Here is a 21,003-nt window from a genome sequence, read left to right as displayed (position 1 = left end):
AAGGACTGAATCTCTGTTAAAAGAATTAACTGTACATAGTTTTGGAGGGTGGTCTTCTTCAATTTTCAATCTTTATAAAGAAATACCTGGTACAGAAAAATCTACAGTTTGCTAACATTTCATTTACCCAGCCAACAACAAAAAAAATCCTCTAAACTCAAAATGTGGGATAAAAGATTTTAAAAAGAAAAACAAAAAAGGAACAACAATTTTATCTTCCAGTAAATGCAAAAGGGATCATTCAGAGTACTTCAAGACCTTATGAAATGCAAGTCTTCCCAAGCATCTAAACAACATTCATGATGCTATTCATGACTGCAGATGAGCACCTCATTGTTACCAGGTCTGCCAAAGCTGATACCAAAGTACTTAGTGCTACCAGTGCAAGATTCCAGACACCTCAGCTTACAGCTTATTCTCTTCTATACCTTTCGAGTATTAGCAGTGCCTGAGCCTTCAAGATGCTAAGAACTAGGGTGAGTACACTGATTTTGTGTTACCTACATCACCAGAACCATTTGCTCTCAACCTTAATGTACAACTAGAAGAACTGGAACTCTTATCTCCTATGTTAGTGAAGGAATGAGGGAAACATACTTAACCACTGCTGAAACAGAAGTAATCTACTGGAGGATCTTAAACAATCCCTCATTTGAATTCCTCAGAAGTGAAATTCTTCTGATAACCATCCTGCTCTGCTTACTGCCTAAGACCAATAAGGCCTACCCTTCACTGTCCTAATATCACCTCTTCCAACTTACTGTTGAGATTTTCAGAGAAACTTAGATATTAGCTTAGAAACACAACGCTGCAAGCAACTCATGATAATATTTGGCATTTTATCAATACTATAACACTGTATTCACTGAACATAATTTCGAGAAATTATTCTTACAACTCAAGATCAAGTGCTATGTGCAACACTGTTGTATCTTTAAAGTCATATGTACAGTATTAGAAGCAATCCATTTGCACACCCTTCGAAATCATGCTAAATCTTTTTTTGGAAGTAATGTAATAAAATGGGATTTTATATGAGATATATAAGATCAGTATATTTCATAAGCTGAAGAACTGCTGTCAAAAGAAAGTCTGCAAACATAGCAGAGATCTTGCTAGAAATCAATTATACACTACCATGATGTCTATGCAGAAAGAGACTATGAGGACATAAAAACAAAAACGCAGTAGATAGGCAGTACCAAAGCCAAGATTTGGTATATGTGACATCAATTTTATACCCAGATTCCACCAGCTTTCCAAGGGAAGAAAGCACAAGCAATAATTTACAATGGCTCAGAAATATTAGCAGCACTCAATACACTCGCACGACCCTTGTTTTCCAAACCCAAAGCACGTATCAATGAAAGACAGAGCTGGAATGCAAGCACAAGTATCTGCTCTGCACTTCACAGCTCAGATGGGAAATCACACTAGAGCTCAGACCACAGCTCGTATGTGCAGTATGCTAATGCAGTACAAATGCATATTTGAAAGGAACAACAGAAGGGAGTGAGGGGAAATGTATTTAGTCATCTTACAGATGTAGTCCAAGCTTTTATCTTGCACAGTACAAACAACGGTTAAAAATAAAAGCTGCAGTTACAAATAAAACGCATCTCAGAACTTAAATATGAGAAAGGAAAACTGCATCAGAGCCAAGGTTTTGAGGAAACGCGGTACAACACAGTGCCCAGAATAAACCTGTTTAATACTAGTGATACAGCATAAAAAGCATAATCTTTAGTATTAAAATGCACTCTGGAAAATATGCATAAGTACCTGAAGGCTTGAAAATACAACTATTGAGGATACTGAAGTTAATGCCAAATCACTAGAAAATACAAACTCCTACCATAAAACCTCGGGCTTTGATTAATAATGGCCCCATCATGCTGCAGTGCTGTGAATCTACCGGTACTCGTTGTTTACCTGCCCATCTGCCTAAAGTTATAGTTTGCAACAACTTAAGGCAACAAAGCTGAGGCACAGCCCTGCCCAATGCAAACACTACTCCCTCCTTAAACCACAGGTGAAAACGTGTTGGAAATAAGACTGAGTCACCCTGAAGCTGCTGATGCTCACACATTTCTAGCAGAGAATAACATCTCTGTTAGCAGAGGTGACGGAAAGTGCCAAAACACTGCATCAACAACCACCAGCATTCAAATCAAGTGATGCTTTTCTGGTAAACAGTGACTTAAGTCTTTCCTGCACATCAGCAGCAGCCTTTCGACATCATCACAAGAAGAGCATTAGTAAAACTGTTTCCAACATAAATTTTCAGAATAACCCATTGTGACTAAAGACAACTAAGATGGACAAAGCTAATATTAACAGGAAACAACACAGCAAAAAGGGTTAAAAGCAGAAAGATGGAATTGCTGATCAACAGAACGTGCCACAGCTTCTTTTATCAAACAACCCTGCGTACAACCACAGTTTTAACTTGTGGCTGCACAAAGAGAAAGTGCTGCACAGAAGTTTGCAACAAAACCTCACACTACAGAGGAAAGCTGCTTCTTCCAATCAGATCAGAACAATTTGTTTTAAAAAGAGCTCTTCACTTCTGTAATACACATCACAGCTCCAATTAACCTGTCTAAACTGATGACCTGAATGCTAGTAATTCTTATCTAAGCACTTCCATCCAGCCTGCTTAAGTGCCTTGCCTTCAATAGCATTGCGTAATTTACCTGCCATCCTTTCTTCTGCTTTTAAAGATTTGTATATAAGAAAGGCTGTATTATCTCATGATTCAAGCAGAACTCTGCTTTAAATCCTGGAAATAAAATCCAACACAGTCCTTACAACACCACTGTGGTTACAGAATTGAAGAAGTTCACAAAAGTAATTACCTACAATTGAATGTTGTTCCCATCAAAGTTACCACAGGAAAGTACGTTTTGAAGTAAGGAAAAAAAGAGTTCTGTCCTCAAAGACGGAAATAAACTAAGTTCTCTAGCCATATTATTTTCCATACTTAACCGATCAACTAGAATAAAGTTAGTGACATGGTTGCTCATCCAAAAATCAAAAACTTGCAGCTAAGAATGAGTCGGTCAAATCTTTGTCCGTGTGCACACACCTACGTAGCTGCATGTGTGTATATGCCTACAAAGACAACAATTTGCAGGAAGCGCGCTCATTTTTGAAGAGACAACTTTTAAAAACTTTCTTTCTAGGAGAAAGATTTGTAGCTGATTTCTTCCAACGTGAACATTTGAAATTGTTGATTCTGTATGAACCCAGTAACAACCTAAATGAAAACAAAAGCCAGACAAAAAATGCAAAACAAAATAAAGTATCTGCTTTGAAAAACAACAGTTAAATCTTCAGTGCCACACAAGCTTTCAGACTTACAGTGTGACATTGCTGAAATTTACACTGCTTTTCAAGGGATCAGCAGATCTCCTTTGCAGATGCCAGACTAATTAATAGCCTGGATTTCTAGCTTGTAACATGAACATAACATTGAACAAACTTCTGTAGTTTTCCACCATCATCCTGACAACTTAGCTCTTTTTTATTACCTTTTTTCTATCACCGTGACCCAAGCTAAACGAGTAAAAAACTTCACCCAGAATATCACAATTTATGAACCTATTTAAATCCTCGTGATTTTATGAGGATTTTTGCACAAACTTGCCATTGCAAAGTTTCTTTTCCCTATATTCCACCTAAATAGCTGCAGCCCTCAACTGCACCCTAAGCAATAATCTCCCTTTTCAATGCCACAGTTCCAGCCCATCCCCCTCTTTACAACAGATGAGGCAATCACACAGCTGCTGGGTGTCACTGTTGCTTCCATTTGCTGACCAACAAACCCACTCCCCCAGCCCTGGGGAATGCAAACCTCCACTCAGCCAGTGAGCTGCAAGGCCACACAACTGTTGGATCAGCATCAACAGAAGCAGTGCTGAGATTTTTGGCTGCACCCAATTATATACAATACACAATTTACACCTGATGATACACAACGTGAAGCTACTCCCTTGGCTCTTCTCCTGAATTAAAATCATTAGAGAGAACACTTCTTCACAAAGCTCGTAATGGTCAAGACTTCAAGCGTTACCATTAAAAAACAAACTATAAAGCTTAATATATTGAGTTCCAACAGCTTACTGTTGCATGTATGCCTTTAGTAGTTCTACCTTTAATAGGTATATGCAAATAGACTATTTTCCTCACACAACAGCTGTGTAAATTCTAGGAATTTGCATCATCTTGTAATTCAACTGTAGTAACAAAGCATACAGGGCAACCCCTGCAGTCAGGATTCTTAATTTCTGCAAACAAGAATTCTGGTATGTTCTCACTCGAATATTTCAGCCTTAAAATGGACAAACTTTTAAACTTTAATTAAATTTTAAGTATGAAAAGCAAGTTGCAGTCTCAGAACTGAAAGCATTATATTGCATCATATAATTAGCATATGTGATGCATCCCTAAGCCTGGATCTATATACTGTTTTTTCCAAGCAGAGAGATGAAAGATGAGAATTAGTTGCATGAATGACTTGCTCAGAAATAAGCCAAGCATCATAAGCCAACCACAGACTCAGCAACATTCATACAAATAAGACTTAGAATCGTTTTTAATCATGGGAGAGAGAAGGAGGAAAGTCAACTTCATCCAGACCGTAAAATAAAGCTTCAGAGTAGGAACTGAACAGGAGCAAAAAAAGCCTTCAATAATAACTTAAACCAGCCACATTACTGGCCTAGTTGAATATTATGGGATGTGTGCTCCTTAATTTTCTAAGTTGCTGAAGCCAAAGCTTGTATGAATTTTAAACCTAGTTAATTCAAATATGTAAGTCCATCTGGTTGAAAACTGATTACACACTAACACCGTCTGCATCACTCAAACATCTGCATCACTGCTCCCACGGTACAGATAGCTTGAGAGAACAGGCAATATGCAGGATTTAACAGAGGTACAGTAAGGTGTCCCATACACTTAATTCTGGTTACATTTTATGATCTGGAATAACTGAAAAGGAAGGTATTTTATGCCAAACTGTACAAAGATGCAGCCTTTAAGAAAGGACATGAAGGTACCCAAAGCTCTCCTCATCCCTCCCTGCTTCTAGGGGAAACCCAACATCTTTCCAAGAGATCTCAGCCTGCACTATAAAATATCCCAGTGTAAGCTCCAGTGGTGACTAGCACTTAATGCTGCACAACACTGTGTTGCCCAGCTATGCCTCCATTGCTTCCAGCCTTGATCACCTGGGCCAGGAAAAGTAGGGAGTTTTGCACACTCTTTTCTAGAGCACAGCGGTCAGCACTGGGATTAAACTCTCATACCAAAGACCCAAATGTCTCCTTAAATGTTCGACAAATCTTTAAGATTTGTGAGGCCTGAAAACTTCAGTCTTTGTACACAGTACTCATTCTTTGGTTTCCAAAGCAGCTTCAAAATCACCTCAAATAGAACTGAGACCAAACATAAGCCACCACACAAAGTTCATGCATTTAACCACACCACTTTCCAGCCTGATCAGTAAAAAAGATAGGCAGAGCTAAGTGCATGTTTCAGTCACTGAAACCCATTTCAGTTGTTGTCTTCTCATCTTCAGCAAAATCAAGACTCTCGTGCTCCTCATCACCCAACATTTTACTCTTTGCTGTCACATCAAACCTACAGCTGCACACTTTCCTGGCAAGTGTGAATCCCACTTTGATGACTGATTCACAGACCAGACTAAGACATACTTACATGAAGTAATCTACTAGCGACTTAAAACCAGTCTGCTGTTCCCAGCTGCTTGCTCCTCCACACCAACATCCCTCCAGAGGCTGTGGCCCCAGCATTTATTATTAATTACAATAACATGCTCCAATGCAGATTCATGGAAATATCTAAGTTTAAAAATATTACTACTTTCTTGATGTTTATTTTGTTTTTGTTGTTGTTTCTCTATTAACCCACCAGAAGCTTAAGTAGAACATTTACTCTTACAGACACAAAAGACTGCCAATTCAGTCGTATCTCAGTGATTTTAAAGGCATTTATTTGCCTCAGTAATTTGGTGACAAGTAGTAAAAATAACTATCAACATCTAAATAAGACCAGGGCACAGCTCAGCAGAACTCAGATTAGAATTTGTGAAGACCTATGATACAGAGGAGTTCCACTACACTGGACAAGTACCCAGAAGCTAAGACAAATTACATATTGTTTTTCATTAAGAAACAAAGTTTCTTGCCCAAAACAAACATTCTTCCCCATGTGGGTTACGTACTGAGATGAAACAACGAACACCCAGATGCAGAAGCGCAAGACTGAAAACAGAATCTGTACAGGTAAGAGCTCCACACGGCTGCGAGGGATTGAGCAGTGGATTCTGGCGGGACGAGAAATTAGTGTGAATGGTAACACGGATTCCCTCGGTAGCTGCTGTTTGATAGAATTATAGAATGGCCCAGGTTGAAAAGGACGAACATCTAGTTTCAACCCCCTGCTATGTGCAGGGTCGCCAACCACCAGGACCAAGCTGCCCAGAGCCACATGCAGCCTGGCCTTGAATGCCTCCAGGGATGGGGCATCCACAGCCTCCTAGGGCAACCTGTTCCAGTGTGTCACCACCCTCTGACATTAGCATTAAAAACATAAGCAAACTGTCCTGCCTTGGCACACCTAACTTCCGTATCTTTACAAAGATTGACTAATTGTTTGGCAATCCTTTGACATCCTTATTGCAGAAGAACTGATGCTGGCAAAGAATTATAGAACTTGAAATGGTCACATCTTCCCCCTATACCACATTAAAGGAAGCAACTCAACAAAACTCAAGAAGAAAATGACACAGTTGAACATCTCAGCTTGAGTGTATCCCACTCTTCAAAACTTGGCTAAAAGGAGTGGTGGCAGCTGTGTTGTAAGCACACTGATGTGGTGAGGCATGGTTAGAAATCAGCCGCTCTCCTCCAGAACTACTTCCCTATTAGCAGGGATGCAGACAGAACAAGTTACAGCAGAAGCAATTCCACTAACACAGCAGAAAGGACTTCTGACCATGTGAATATTTTGACTAAACAGATAAATATTATTGTAAGACATACACATAACATTTGGACATCCTTATAGTTTTCGCAATTCTGAAAATGGCTGGAGTTCCATTGCAAACACAACATTTTCAGGTTTCCTCAAGAAACTTTAGCAATCCCCAACTTCTTAACTTGCTTGACCTTGGAGAATATATACTGAGAAGACCATGAAGAGAACTGTTTTAAGGGACCTATTCTCTGTCAAAATCTACTAAAAATATGCACTTCAAGTGGATATTAGCTATTTACAGCAACAGAAAATAGAGCTTTGCCCTAAGACCTTGCCTATGATTTTACGCTAAGATTTCATTCCTGTACAGAAAGTACTGTAATCAATTTTTTGTCCATCCAAATGTAAGAGGTGAACAAATTTAATGCAACTGAATTTATAACTCACATCTTAGTGCAAAACACAGTAACTGCAGCACATGGCCATGCATACAAGGAAAGTCATTAGAGCTGAACCTAATTTTAAGATTGTAATTTGAGTTGTCTGCAAAAGGTTGAATGATGCTTAACTAATAGAATTGTAAACATTCATAACAATTTCTCTTTCCATTTTTGGTTAATTCAGGGTCTAGACTTTAAAGATTACCATCAAGTCAATGTTTTAGATCCACGTGTAAGGAATGTGTTTCCTTAACTTTGTACTTACACTGTAGAAGTAGCAGAAAACATACAGGCAAGTTTTCCAACACGAATGCTGATAAACAGATGTTATTTAATTTCCTCCTTAGTTCCAAGATAATCATGAACGATTACCCATGTTTACCTTCCAAATTAACCAGCTGCTGTAACTATCATTTCCCCAAAGTTTTCATAATTCATTCCATTTAGTTCTCTCAAAAAACAAACAAACAAACACTAAACCATACAGAAATCACCACAAATTAGCATTCCAGCTGTGACAAAAGTCTCCAAAGAATCTGATGATATTCCTTGCTACTAAAACAGGATTAGAATGTTAACAAGAAGTTCTCACCCCCTGTAAATCACCATTTTATAAAGAAAATTGCTTATCATATAGCAGGCATGGCATCATTCATGTGAAACTCCACGAACACCAAGAGATCCACTGCCAAATTCTAACCACGATCAGAGCAATAATGTGAAACAAGAAAAAAACACCAAAAAAACACAGATCTCCCAGCTTCAAAAAGAAACCCTACAGGTTTATGCGTTTTACATTTTTCTCTGTACCGAGAAACAAGTAAGTAATGACCAATAAATTTGACTAAAAATCAACACAAAGTTGCACTGGTTCTATCTCGGGAGACCTTTCTTTATTTATTTATTAAATCCATCTCAATTAGTAAAAAAACCAGCACGCTATGGAACGTGCACGCTAGACAGAACCACTTAAATCATTGCTCCAGGCAAAGTTATGCATAAAGCAGCTATTTATCACCCATTAAAAATGAAAAGTGGTCAGAGCTTCATCTCAATCCCATTATCATCTTGAAAGGTAGGAAATGAAAAACAAATTAATCCAGCATCTAAGCCTTGTGTATACAAAAGCGATAGCTGACCTTCAAAAGAAATAGATTTCCCATAGCACATAATTATTGAAGAATGCAGATAACTGATGGGCAAAATCTTATTTCACAAGCTCTGTTTCACTTCCCAAGTAAAAGGGACTCAAGGCAGAAAGCCATCAGCTACCTGTTCAGATCAGCCCTAAGAGAGGAGAGTAATCTTAGTTTTATTTAAAACAAGGCTATGATTTCCTTTTTCATTATGACTCAAATAGCTTTGAAAGAATCAATATTTCAGAGGTGAGATCAAAAATAAACTAGATGGATATTAGCAAACACTATAATGCAAGCTAAATGAGGCTTTGAACATTCCATTAGGCAAGAAATGTTTAAAGTATTTATTTCTCATCATCATATCTTTTCTATTTCATACAACGTAGAACTTTAGTCTGCCTCATTAAAAGTAAAGCATGAAGTTTGCAAAGAAGATATTTCTTCTTGAAACACCAATTCTCAAGTGAACTTCGTTTTCACTCAGACAGATTAATTTTTATTTCCTGAACAGCATTTATACTCGTAATCAGATTCATTGTTAAATAACACTGAAGGAAACTGGTCTCTGCTCTTAAAGCTAATTTCACCTAAGTGCTATACATACAGGAAATTGCACTCTCCATTTATATATAGTTTTTAATACAATACATATTACTTACCCTTCTAACCGGACATCAGGTAAAGATCTGTTGAGTGCAATCATTTCACTTGCCATTAAGTTAAACTGGTTTATTTTAAACATTTCTTTCATTTTTTCTTGCTCCTCTTTTGGAATGACCACAGGCTTCCCCATCTCTCCAGGTCCTTCATGTGGTTTTTGTATGGGTTCTGGAACTAAAAACAAATAAAATGTTAGTAAGTATTTCTACATTTATTTATATTTTATTTTACACAGTAGACTGTTCTTGCTTTAAAATGGAATTCTAAAATCACCAGGTTTTGTAATAAAAACAAATCTTTGTAGCTGGAATTTTAATGGAAGTAGTTAAACGCTGCTCTCAGAATTACCATTCATGTGAAAAAAACAGTATCATCATGCTCTGGAACAACAGATATTTATGCAACTGAGTATTCAATCTTAACAGAAACTATTGTTTAAAACAAAGAAAATTGAATTTCATTTATCTGACCAAACTGATGAGGGAGAAAAAGGAGAAGAGATTAAAATTTTTGACTTCTTACATTTTTAATTTCTTTTAAATAAAAACATTTAATAAGGCTATTGGTTAAAAGTTCTTTACAAGCATTCATTCACTTTTCTCCTGAACTGTTGTAACGTTCAAATATTGAATTTGGGTTATATTCCTACAAACGTAGTACAAACTTTAATGAAAAAAAACAAAACTAATTTAAGCCCTAAACAGAAGAGCAGAAAAATATTTCCATAATTAAGTCACCCTTAAAAAAATAAAATGTCCAAGACTTCCATCCTTGATGAAACACTAAAGACATAACATATAAACACACTAATACTTGAAATACATACATACATATATATATGCACACACACACCAATAAGTGAAACGAGTTGCTGGTTTGCATTTAGCATTAACCAGTTACAGCCATAATATGTTCCATACGAGGTATTTTCTTTTTCAAATATCTCAAGCAACTGCACTAAAGCAATAGCAGTTAGCACAGAAAATCCTCCAACCACAAAGGTGTTTTCGTTATACCACGTTCCCTATGACTGCAAGCTGAGCTATATAACACTAGAAGCTGCCAGCTAACCAACTGTATTCCGAAAAGTAAAAGAATCAGTAGGTCCAAGCGTATCCTAAGCAGGCTGGATTTAGGCACATGCTTTAACCATGCTCTAAATCAAGTCAGCTGTTTTGCCTCCGTACTGAAGAAAGTACAGCTTGAACTTCATTGGTACAAAAGAATCTAAACTTGCTGATATGCAACTGTGTGTAAGCTCTTGAACTAGAATTTGTGCATTCTTAGATGGTAATTAAGATAAAATAATAACATAAAATTAGGCAATTATTTAGGCTTAATAAAAACAATGTGAGTTATGTTATCATCACTGCATATTAAATATACAGCACTCAGTTATTTTCTGTTCAGATGAATCTATATGATTGTTTAATAGACTCAAAATCTATTAGAATATTGTTATATAAGAATGTTTTAGAGCATTAACAGTCTTTCAACGTACCCAAGAGTTAATTCCTTATCCTAGAATAATTCTGATTTAGAATAAAAAAAATTCTGCTTTATTTACACATTCACTTTTCTCATAACTTAGCTAAACCAGCTCACCTGAACAAGTAGATTAACTAAGAATTGAGATGCTAGTTTAACACTTCTATGACCTGAATCCAGGCGTACAAATTCCACAAATTCATCAGAACAACACTTAGGTTTCATTAGCAAACACATAATACTTGATTTCAAGCTTTACCTAAATGAGATATTCTCTCCTATCTCCTGTAGAAAAAGCCAGCAGCCATTAAACAAACCCACAGGCATTTTATAGATCATAGTAAATACAAAGACAGGCCAACTTGGTGTGCAAGCATGGGGATAACTTTCCAAGAAGATTTAGCTATTGGCTCTCAGGTTTCTGCATTTAGTCACCTGTTTTCTCACAAAAGAACAAAGTTCTCAGAAATACAAACAAAAACCATTCTTGCACAGTGACTAACATACACATTGTTAAAAGAAAGCCCAACTACAGCGCTCATTTGTGCACTAGCTATGGAAAAATAAATCTTTCCTTCGAAGGAATGCTGACAAGCACTGATGACATAATGAACTGGCTGTTAGGTTGTACTTACAAGTTTCAGCCATAGTGAAGGGGATGAGTAAAAGCTTAAACCTGTGACTAAATCACTAACTCATGTAATCCCTGCCATGGTTCCCAACTCTCTGTCCTCCAGTGTCACTTCAGCTCCCGAGACCTGTATACCCCAAAGACCATTCCAGTTCCCCTTTGCACCAGCACCTCCATCCAGTCCCCTTATGGTCTTTCTCTTCCCACTTCACCTTTTTTCCCCTCGTCTCCATACAGGCACCACGTCAACCAGTAGCCTTCCATGCCTGCACCACTCGCTATCAGACATGAAGCCCGCTATCTTGCCCACTTTACAGTTCCCTATAACCATCTCCTCTGACTTTCCCCAGGTTTGCCAGCAATCATCATGGAGCCCAAGACTATCCAACAGCCCTACAGGCACATTCTCAATTGCCCTCTGACTCTGGCAGACTGAAAAAGACCACTTGAGTGGTCAGGCACTGGAATGGCTACCCAGGGAGGTGGTGGAGTCACCATCCCTGGCTGTGTTCAAGAGGCGACTGGATGAGGAGCTGCGAGATATGGTTTAGTGCTTGTGGTAGCAGTGGCGATGGGAGAACAGTTGGACTAGGTGATCTTGTAGGCCCTTTCCAACCTTGTGACTCTGTGATTCTGGGATTCTACTATTCTGTGAAAAGCAAAACAGGCAAGGCCTTCTCACTAATGAGCCTCAATTCAGCTGTTCTTCTCAACAGTAAGAACTGCAGTTAGTGAAGAAGATTTTCACCTGCACTTACTGCTTCATATTTAGTGCAGTTTGCAAAATATAACAGTGGTATAAATACAATCTAATATTAAACACAGCAGGTGAAGCTCCTAATTTAAGGTCTTAATATCTTATGCCATCAATACTGAGGTGGAAGATTTTTCCTCCAAGGCAACTTAGAGCATGGCTTTAACTCCCATTCAGGAAAATAAACTCCTTCCATTTTCTGTATTAGAAAGCTGACCTGGTACTAGACCAGGTTGCCCAGGGCCTTGAACACCTCCAGGAATGGAGCATCCACAGCCTCTCTGGTCAGCCTGTTCCAATATCTCACCTCTCACTCTGTGAAGAACCTCCCCTTACATCCAATCTAAATCTTCCCTCCTTAAGCTTAAAACCATTCTCTCCGCTGAAACACATATTGAATGTTTAAAACAAACACAATTTTTAACTACCATATTTTAAAAATTACTTCATCAGATAACTTACCATCTCCAGCAGGCAGCCCTCGTTCTTTCTTCTCATCACATTTGTTGCATTCACTGAAGTAGAGCAATAGAAACATATCCAGAAGGACCCAAACCAAAGAGGTGGCAAGGACCACCTTGCAATATGCAAATTTTTTCATGGCACTTTAAGTCAAATACAAAAATAAAAAAAATATAAATAAAAATATCAACAGGTTGTATTAATCCAGTTTGAGAGGCCACGTTCTGTGTCTGTAAAAGAAAAAAGAAAGAAGTCACAAAAAGTTACCTGAGGACAGCAGCAAAAAGCAGAAGATTTTACTATGTTTTAAAGGTAATCTAAGTTAATTCTTAGATATTGCATGTATCAAAATGAATGTTCTGGGACAATTAAAGCAATAATACTGCAGTCTTTTACTACAGCAACACTCATCAACACTCATCACACAAAACATTAAAATGATAACCAAAACACAGTACTCTGCTGAGTCACTAGAAAAGAGTTTAAGCATTTTAAAAACAAAACAAAAAAAATTAAAGGAACCCTCTGGATCCTCAGGAAATCAGAACAATCTACATGACTGAAAAACAGGAACATCTTAAGAAGCAGTGCAACAATCAGAGCTGACCAAAGCCACAGGCCAACACTGCTCATGCTTCTCCTTTCACACCTTAATTGTAAATGCAAATACCTCAGGCAAAACAAAATAAACCACCTTTTTGATAAAATAAACTAAAATAAAGCAAAGTCAATAAAGTACACAGAAGTCATTTATTAGGCAAAGCTAAACACTTCAGTGGACACAAAATTATTTTAAAGTTCAATTACAGACCAAACCTCTATGTATTTTTCAACATGTATATATTAAAATTTTATTTTATCCTACTCAAACTACAAGCAAAGTTTGTCACAAAAACTGCTATTTTCATGACTGACAATTTTTTTTTTTTTTTTTTAAAGGAGACTGGGAAGACATTAATACTTCTGCAGTTTTTTGTGTAAAGTATCTGTAATTAACAACTTGGTGATAAAATAAGAGACAAGATAACCACCAGAAAACACTGAATTGCATATGTTAAGAAGAAACCGCAACCATAAGGTGGATTTTTTTTTCCCCCACCGATACAAAGATGACCCTGAACTCTGGATTGCAGAGTTGCACCAGAAAGTGTTATGCAACTGTCAGTGTGGTTATCAGCAACAGTGAAAGAAAACATTGTTATGTATTAGTAAGATGAGAAGAGAAACAAAAAAAAAGATAAATCACCACTTTGCCATTACACAATACCTGCTTTCTCACCTTGAGTAGGCATGAACATCCTATCTTGCCAAATCGAAAAGAATAAAGAAGGGTTAGAAAAGACAAATGAAAGAACAAAGAGATGAAGGCTACAAGGAACAGCAGCATTACAAGATGTAAGGGATCAGACTAGTATTCTTCCAGGCTGGAAAAGAGGTAACCTAAACTAGGTAGCAGGTCTGTAAAAATCAACAGTTGCATGGGAATGGTAAACACCAACTCCTGTCTGTTTCTTTAGTACTAGGAGGAAGAATAGACAGGTGACTTTAGCAGCAAAGGCCTGAACAACAAAAAGAAGGTATGCAGCAGAACTCCCTGTCACAGCTTAGTGCCAGCACTGCAAGCCTATTCATCAGCTACTAAATACAAAGTCTTCAATCAGGCACTCTCTCTCTTCCAAATCAATGCATGTGTTAGGAGAGAAGTGAGGAAATATCATTACAAGTTCCCCTATTCTCCTCCCTACACAAACACTATCAACACTTTCAGAAACAAAATATTGTACAAACAAATCTGTCAGACATATTATGACTACTTAAACAGTCTATAGAATAGTCGTCGTCTTTTGCTCTGGTCTGGGACACCACAGAAATGGTCTGGAAGGAAAATAAAGTTTCACCGCTACCCTAAATTAAAGAAAACAAATGCTAGTTGAAACAAACATGCTTTAGAGAAAAGAAAATAAATTATCAGTCTCAGACTATGAAAAGATATTCAGCTACGAAATAAAGCATAAAATACATAGGAGCCCGGGGTTTGTGCGTTCTCAAATTAGCAAGACATCACGAATAGGACTCTATCTAGACATTCTGTCCATTCTGTCCAATCAGATAAGGTATTTTACAAAGCTTAAAATGGCATTATATCTGCCTTTACTGCAAGAAAAAAAAAATCCTGAGTTCAATGAAATGTCAAAAAGGCACTCTGAGTTCTCTGAATCCTTCAAGGAAGTTATTAGAAGAGACATCAGTGCAAAGTTCAACACGCATTGGGTAGCGTAGCTCCGCGCCTCATCACTTTGTGCAGTTTACCAGTTCATGAGATATGCATGCAGTCAAACTGCAATGTTTGAAAGCATTTCTGTTCTATTGAACAAAATAATTCAAGTCAGAAAGAACCAGGGAGTGTCATCTATTCCAGTTTCCTACTCAGAGGATGGTAAACGATGAATTTAGGCAGAACCACAGTCAAACACAGCAGCCCAGGAGTCCTGCTGAAGCAGCTGCCCTCATCAGACCTGAGCTATGAATCTGACAGAACGTTTTTAAGAACATCAGCAGAAGAAAGCCTGAAAATAACAGATACTTTATTCAGTGGGAAGGCAGCCCTAGTGACAACGAAAAGGTTGAAATATTCAGTAATGTTTCAGCCTGGTCTCCTTTGTTATTGGGTGCCTCAGCTCTCAGTCCAGTAGCAGCCTATGGGAGTTAAACTTCATATACAGTACAGACATTGAGTCAGGGATCCCTTAAGCCACTTAAGACACGTGCAGCTCCAGTGGCACCAAATGAAGGAGTGGACTGATCTCACAGGAGAGACACATTGCCATTTCAAACAAAGGTCCTGGTGATGCAAAGAATTACATCAAGATCAGGAAGAAAGCTACTGTCAAGAAGAACAAGGAGGATCTAGACAAATACTCTTGGAACCTACATCCACACAAAGAACAAAAGAGCCATTCACCAGCACGTTGTACGTTGTATTTGACCGGCTTGGCAGCTTGCTTTAAGGAGATGACTGACTTCAGAGGCAAGGGAAGAGCTGTGAACATTTTTTATCTCAATTTAAACAAGAGCCATGACAGCCTTTCAGAAACTTTGTCAGAAATTGGAACACAGAAAATATAGATTAAAATCTTCTTCAAGAGAGAGAAGACACCTGATCCCTTTGGACCTGCTTTGAGCAGAGAGTTGGACAAGATAACTTCCAGCCATCCCCTCCAAACTCAATTGTTCTATGATTCTAATAATGACACAGATTTCTCCAGGCTGAATAAGCCCTTTCCCTCAGCCTATCTTCCGAGGAGAGGTTCTCCAGACCTCTGATGATCTCTGTGGCCATCCCCTGGACCCTCTCCAAAAGCCCAACACTGGGGGCCCCAGACCTCCCTGTCCCTGCTGGCTCTCCCCTCTTCCGATGGAAGCCATGATACCATTGGTCTTCCTGGCTGCAAGCACAAACTGTTGGCTCATGTTCAGTTTTCCATCGACCAGGACACTCAGATCCTTCTTTGCAGGGCTACTCCCAAGGAGTTAGTCTCCCAGTTTGTATACATACCTGGGATTACCTCAACCCACGTGCAAAATCTTGCACTTTGCTTTGTTGAACCTCACTGGGTTCAAAAGCCCCACAGCGGCTTGTACAATTTAAACAAGTAATCACAGCAATAGTACCAAAATGCATAGGTTTAATAATTGCATTTGCTACTGAGTAATCCAATAAACTGAAGAATTTTGAAAAAGCAAGCATTATTCCTCCATTCAAAACGCTGTGTAATAGATAGCAATTTCTATGCCACAGAAGTAAACTAACAGGAATATTAAAAACACCTTAGAAAGAATAGAAAATTCTCGATGAGCTACAACTTATACGTGAAAGTAGGAAAACTAGGTACATACAAGTCTTGTTACTTCTGAAGGTCAAGCGTGTTTCCATCCCACAAAATCCACAATACATTTGACAGCATGGGAAAAGGTCAACTTTAAAACTACTGCTCATGTAGTGCATTGTTTCACTTTACCACCTGTTTTCCCCAACACGGTTGGCCTGAGAAAAAATGCTTAGTCTTTTCAGTATGATGCATGACTATTCAGTCATTTTTAGCTTTGAACCAACTTAATTGTTTATACTAGCAAACAGTTTCCAACAGAACTGTTCGTAACACAGACTCGGCAGAGGACCTCACTGCCTTTATTGAACTAAAACAGGATTCTGGACTAGGTGCAGCATCTACGGCAATAAAAAGCTGATCTAAAGTTGGACTTACAAACTTTCAGATGGGAATAAACACTACCTGGCACAAAGTAAGGGCTCATCAAAATTATAACAATATAACATATTTCTAAAGGTGTTAATATCAATTTAAACCATATGGAAAGTGATCAACTGAACAGCTTATGAGGAAAGACTGAAAGCTACACTGAATTTAATTTTTGGCTTCTCAGTCTATTTAATTACGGAGGAGAAAAGTCTGGTACACTCCAGGCAACATTAGGCTTATGTATGAGTTTTTGAGGAAAAACAATAATAATAATAAAGAACCAAATGCAAATTGCCAGCACAACCACTCTTTAAAACTCCATGTATACAAACTACTAATGAGGTCTATGCAGTTGAGTGCTTCTGTGTTTAAAAACAAAAGCAATGCTAACAAAAGCTGTAACAACTACCATTTCTGGGTTACTTTTGCTGTGCTGATACAGTTTCCATTTTGTTACTGGTTCATGGTCTACAAATAGGCCAGTCTGAGGACAAAGTGTTACTTAGTTCAATACTACAAGAAACAAAATGTAAAAACATTCAGATCAAAGGGTCAGCCCATCACCCGTGGAAAACAGGTCTATTCAGAGAAAAAGTCATCTTCATAGAAGGAGAAAAAAAAAAGATGAGATTGACAGTGCTGGATGAGGGCCACTAAGACTATCAGAGGGTTGAAGCATCTCTCCTATGAAGAAAGGTTAAGTGAACTGGGCTTGTTTAGCTTGGAGAAGAGAAGGCTCTGGGGAGACCCACTGTGGTATCCCAGCCTTTGAAGAGAGCATACAAACAGGAAGGGGTACAGCTGTTCATGAGGGTGGACAGTAATAGGACAAGGGGGAATGGCTTAAAACTGAGACAGGGGAGGTTTAGGAGGAATTTTTTCACTCAGAGGGTGGTGACACACTGGAACAGGTTGCCCAAGGAGGCTGTGGATGCTCCATCCTTGGAGGCATTCAAGGCCAGGCTGAATGTGGCTCTGGCAACCTGGTCTGCTGGTTGGCGACCCTGCACTTAGCAGGGAGGTTGAAACTAGATCAGCACTGCGGTCCTTTTCAACCCAGGCCATTCTATGATTCTATGATCTCCTTACAGTTCAAACAAAGATCTCCTTGTCAGCGGGCTACACTAGTTTGTTTGATGGATTTTGCAAAGTTTGAGCATTTAAGAGTCAATTCTTCAGTACAATTCAACAGCAAGTTTTAAAACAAGAGATGAGAGGAAACAGATCTTATATGAGCAGTAAGAAAAAGTTCCTTTAAAAAAAAAAAAAAAAAAAAAAAAAAATCCACTGCTCAAAAATCTGAGAAGTGTAGCTCAGCATAGAATGAACTCTTATTCTTGCTCTGCACAGAAACATTTCACAACAAGAGCAGGAAAAAGGAACAGATCATACCTAAGATGGACTATTAACAATTGAGATGACCTAATCTAATACAACTTGGATGGCATCTGTAATCCCTTCAGTAGGATCGTGAAATCACTGTCATGTCAAATTTTGAAGTAAGATAGCAGAAATCAGGTAGTATGTGAGTATCACATGGAATAACCAATATTCTGGAACAGGCAGAAATGCAAGAATATTCAGAAGGACAGGAAATTGCCCAGATTTATATTCTCTCTACAGATGGGTTGAGGATAAAATAATAGATTATTCATGGAAGTCCTCAAACTAAAGTCTTCGAAAGGCTTTCTTAACTTCTTTTCTCCCTGCCAACAGGTGTTTGTTATACTGTCTTTAAGCCTCATCTTACTTGCTGAAAGAAATTGCAAAAGACAAGGTTTCAAAGGACCAGATGAACAGTATTTCAATCAGAACAAAGTTCAATGCCAGTTTAATCAACTTCTAGAGTTGAATTCTTTTCCACAAGCTTTGGTGCACAAGAAAAAGAAGAATACATCCAGTTCAGAGACAAAAATAGTCCCCTCTCAGAACATCACTGTAAATACCACTAGAGCTCAAGAGGATTGCTACAATTTGGAAATCAGTAATGCAACATAAGTACTGAGACTACTATTGTCTTATGAACAGCAGACACTCAACTCCTACTTCCATGGTTTTAATGTAGCTTTCAAATGACTGAGGCAACAACTGCAATTCTTCTGTCTGCTCTCCACCTTAAAGGAAAATTAACTAAAAATAGATAGACGTATTCAGAAATCCTTCACAAATTTCCATTCTCTCTTCAACTGCTTTGCAATTTAAAATGTATTTCTATTATACCCAGTGAACAGCCAGCATGTATTTCTTAATATGCCAATAATATACAAATATACATATATATATATATATCTTTTTTACATTAGGGCTTCAAACATTAGGAGTACATAATTAATTCAATTTAATTACAACACATAACAGCATGAATACACAGACTTACTGTACCTGGAAGGTCATAACAGAAACTTCTGGCACAGGAATTTAGCCATTAGGTATGACAGCACTGGCAAGTTAAGTTCAAAGCACAGTCATTCAAACCTTTTCTTTCCTACATTAAGCAGCAGATACAGCCTGTCCTGACAGCCTCAGCAGAGGCAGCCCTTTTAGAAAGGCAGACTTATAAGCCAATGCAGTTGTTTCTTTTCCTGAAACAACCGTAGTCTTAAATTGGGCTTCCGACAGCTTAGATGCTGACAAAGGGAAAACATCCCTCTTCAGAGCCATAGCTTCTTCACATGCACTCTCTGGGAGGGCTACAGAGTGTGCTTGACTTAAGAATAACAGCCAGAGGATACAGGCAGTATTTTCATCAGTGAGTACTGCGGGCAGCATGAAGACAGTAATTCATTCACAAGTGAATCTTCTGTTATCAACAGCAGCAAGTGAGGACTTTCATGCCAGCACTAGCAATGCACAAAGCTCATAAATCCCCGACAGACAACAATTAATGTCTGAGATGCATCAGTAAGACCATCAGTAAGCTTTCCACTCCCCATACAGAGGCCTAGAAGGCTGAAATAGGACTTTTTTCTTTGTTTTTGGAAAATTCACAGTTGGTGACCTAGATATAAACTATAAACTGAGCTATAAACTGACCCCAGTTATTGGTAAGTCTCCAAAAGCCACAATGGCTGGTCTTCCAACCCTGAAACTATAGGACTGGTAGAGGAAAACAGAGTTCATATCAGCACAGTTGCTCTAGGTGACCACTTCTATTTTCTCCAGAAAAACAACTCTGTCGTGCAGGCTATATACCCAGTAAGTTCACCATTACTCAGAATTATTAAAAACTGATTTTACCTTGACTTTTAGAGCCACATGCAGTCTCCAAGGTTACTGTCAGAAATGAAAAGCTTAAGTATTCAACATTTATATTACACAGCTGTGATTTAACAATGGCAGACAAGGCTGTTAGTATACTCATCACTTGCACTTTGTTACAAAGACGTGTAAACACCTCCATACATTCTAGATCCTCAGGCTTGTGACATGATGTAAGACAGCATGAAGTCTTCAAGCCAAAAATAGCATCATTTGGCTTTCACTAACACCAAATGCACACGAGCACTGAAGAATTTCTAATAATCAAGAAGACACACACTCCAAAGCAACTTTTTAAATCATCTGCAAGTGCGAGATGAGCTATAAGCAGAACAAGCAAGCTGACAGGACACTGTTTAAAGTTAAAATTCCTGCCTAAAAAACAACAACAACAATATAAAATCACTATTGAGAACAATCTTCTTAAAGAAATCACATGCAAAAGATTACATTATATGGCAGCAAAAACACCTGGAAGTTGTTCCATGTTCTCAATATTCATATATTCCATTTTCCTTTACAGTGTTTCTGCAGTCTGGAAAAATCAAACTTCATACCAAGATTTGTTTAGGGTTCTACATGAAAGTGTCAAGTTAAATTCACTTTTTACCAGCTGAGACTGAGCTAAACGGAATACTATCCCCATCAGATCACTCTTTATACAGATGTGTCAAGTTCTCAATAGAATTTCCTGCAAGTGATTTTCTTCAGTCTGCACACGTGAGTTAAAAACACCAGGTAATGTTTGCTTCTGAAGTATTCCGTGGAAACGTGCAGAGATTCTTCTTGACACCAACGAACAACGCAGAGTGGAATTTACATTATATTCTGCTACTAATATAGAAGTTACAAAGGAAGTAAAATAGAGGATCAACTCAGGTGTCAGTAAAGAAGAATCACAAATTCC

At 38.1% G+C, this 21,003-nt stretch overlaps 1 protein-coding gene across 2 annotated transcripts in view; it reads right to left on the bottom strand.

The window, feature by feature from the left end:
* The window catches only part of GALNT1 (polypeptide N-acetylgalactosaminyltransferase 1), a 73,973-nt gene that overhangs the window by 27,986 nt on the left and 24,984 nt on the right, over positions 1 to 21,003 (bottom strand). For both annotated transcript variants that reach the window (XM_048938664.1, XM_048938665.1), the window contains exons 3-4: positions 12,580 to 12,809; positions 9,244 to 9,418 (exon numbers count right to left, since the gene is read on the bottom strand). In XM_048938664.1, the coding sequence (XP_048794621.1) occupies positions 9,244 to 9,418; positions 12,580 to 12,718 (314 nt within the window). In that variant the 5' untranslated portion in view covers positions 12,719 to 12,809. The remainder of the gene's footprint in view (positions 1 to 9,243; positions 9,419 to 12,579; positions 12,810 to 21,003) is intronic.

The sequence above is a fragment of the Lagopus muta genome, chromosome 3 (genome assembly GCF_023343835.1).
Source record: "Lagopus muta isolate bLagMut1 chromosome 3, bLagMut1 primary, whole genome shotgun sequence".
Taxonomy (NCBI): domain Eukaryota; kingdom Metazoa; phylum Chordata; class Aves; order Galliformes; family Phasianidae; genus Lagopus; species Lagopus muta.
The sequence above is the reverse complement of the archived record's forward strand: the minus strand, read 5'-3'. Positions and strand labels throughout refer to the sequence as shown.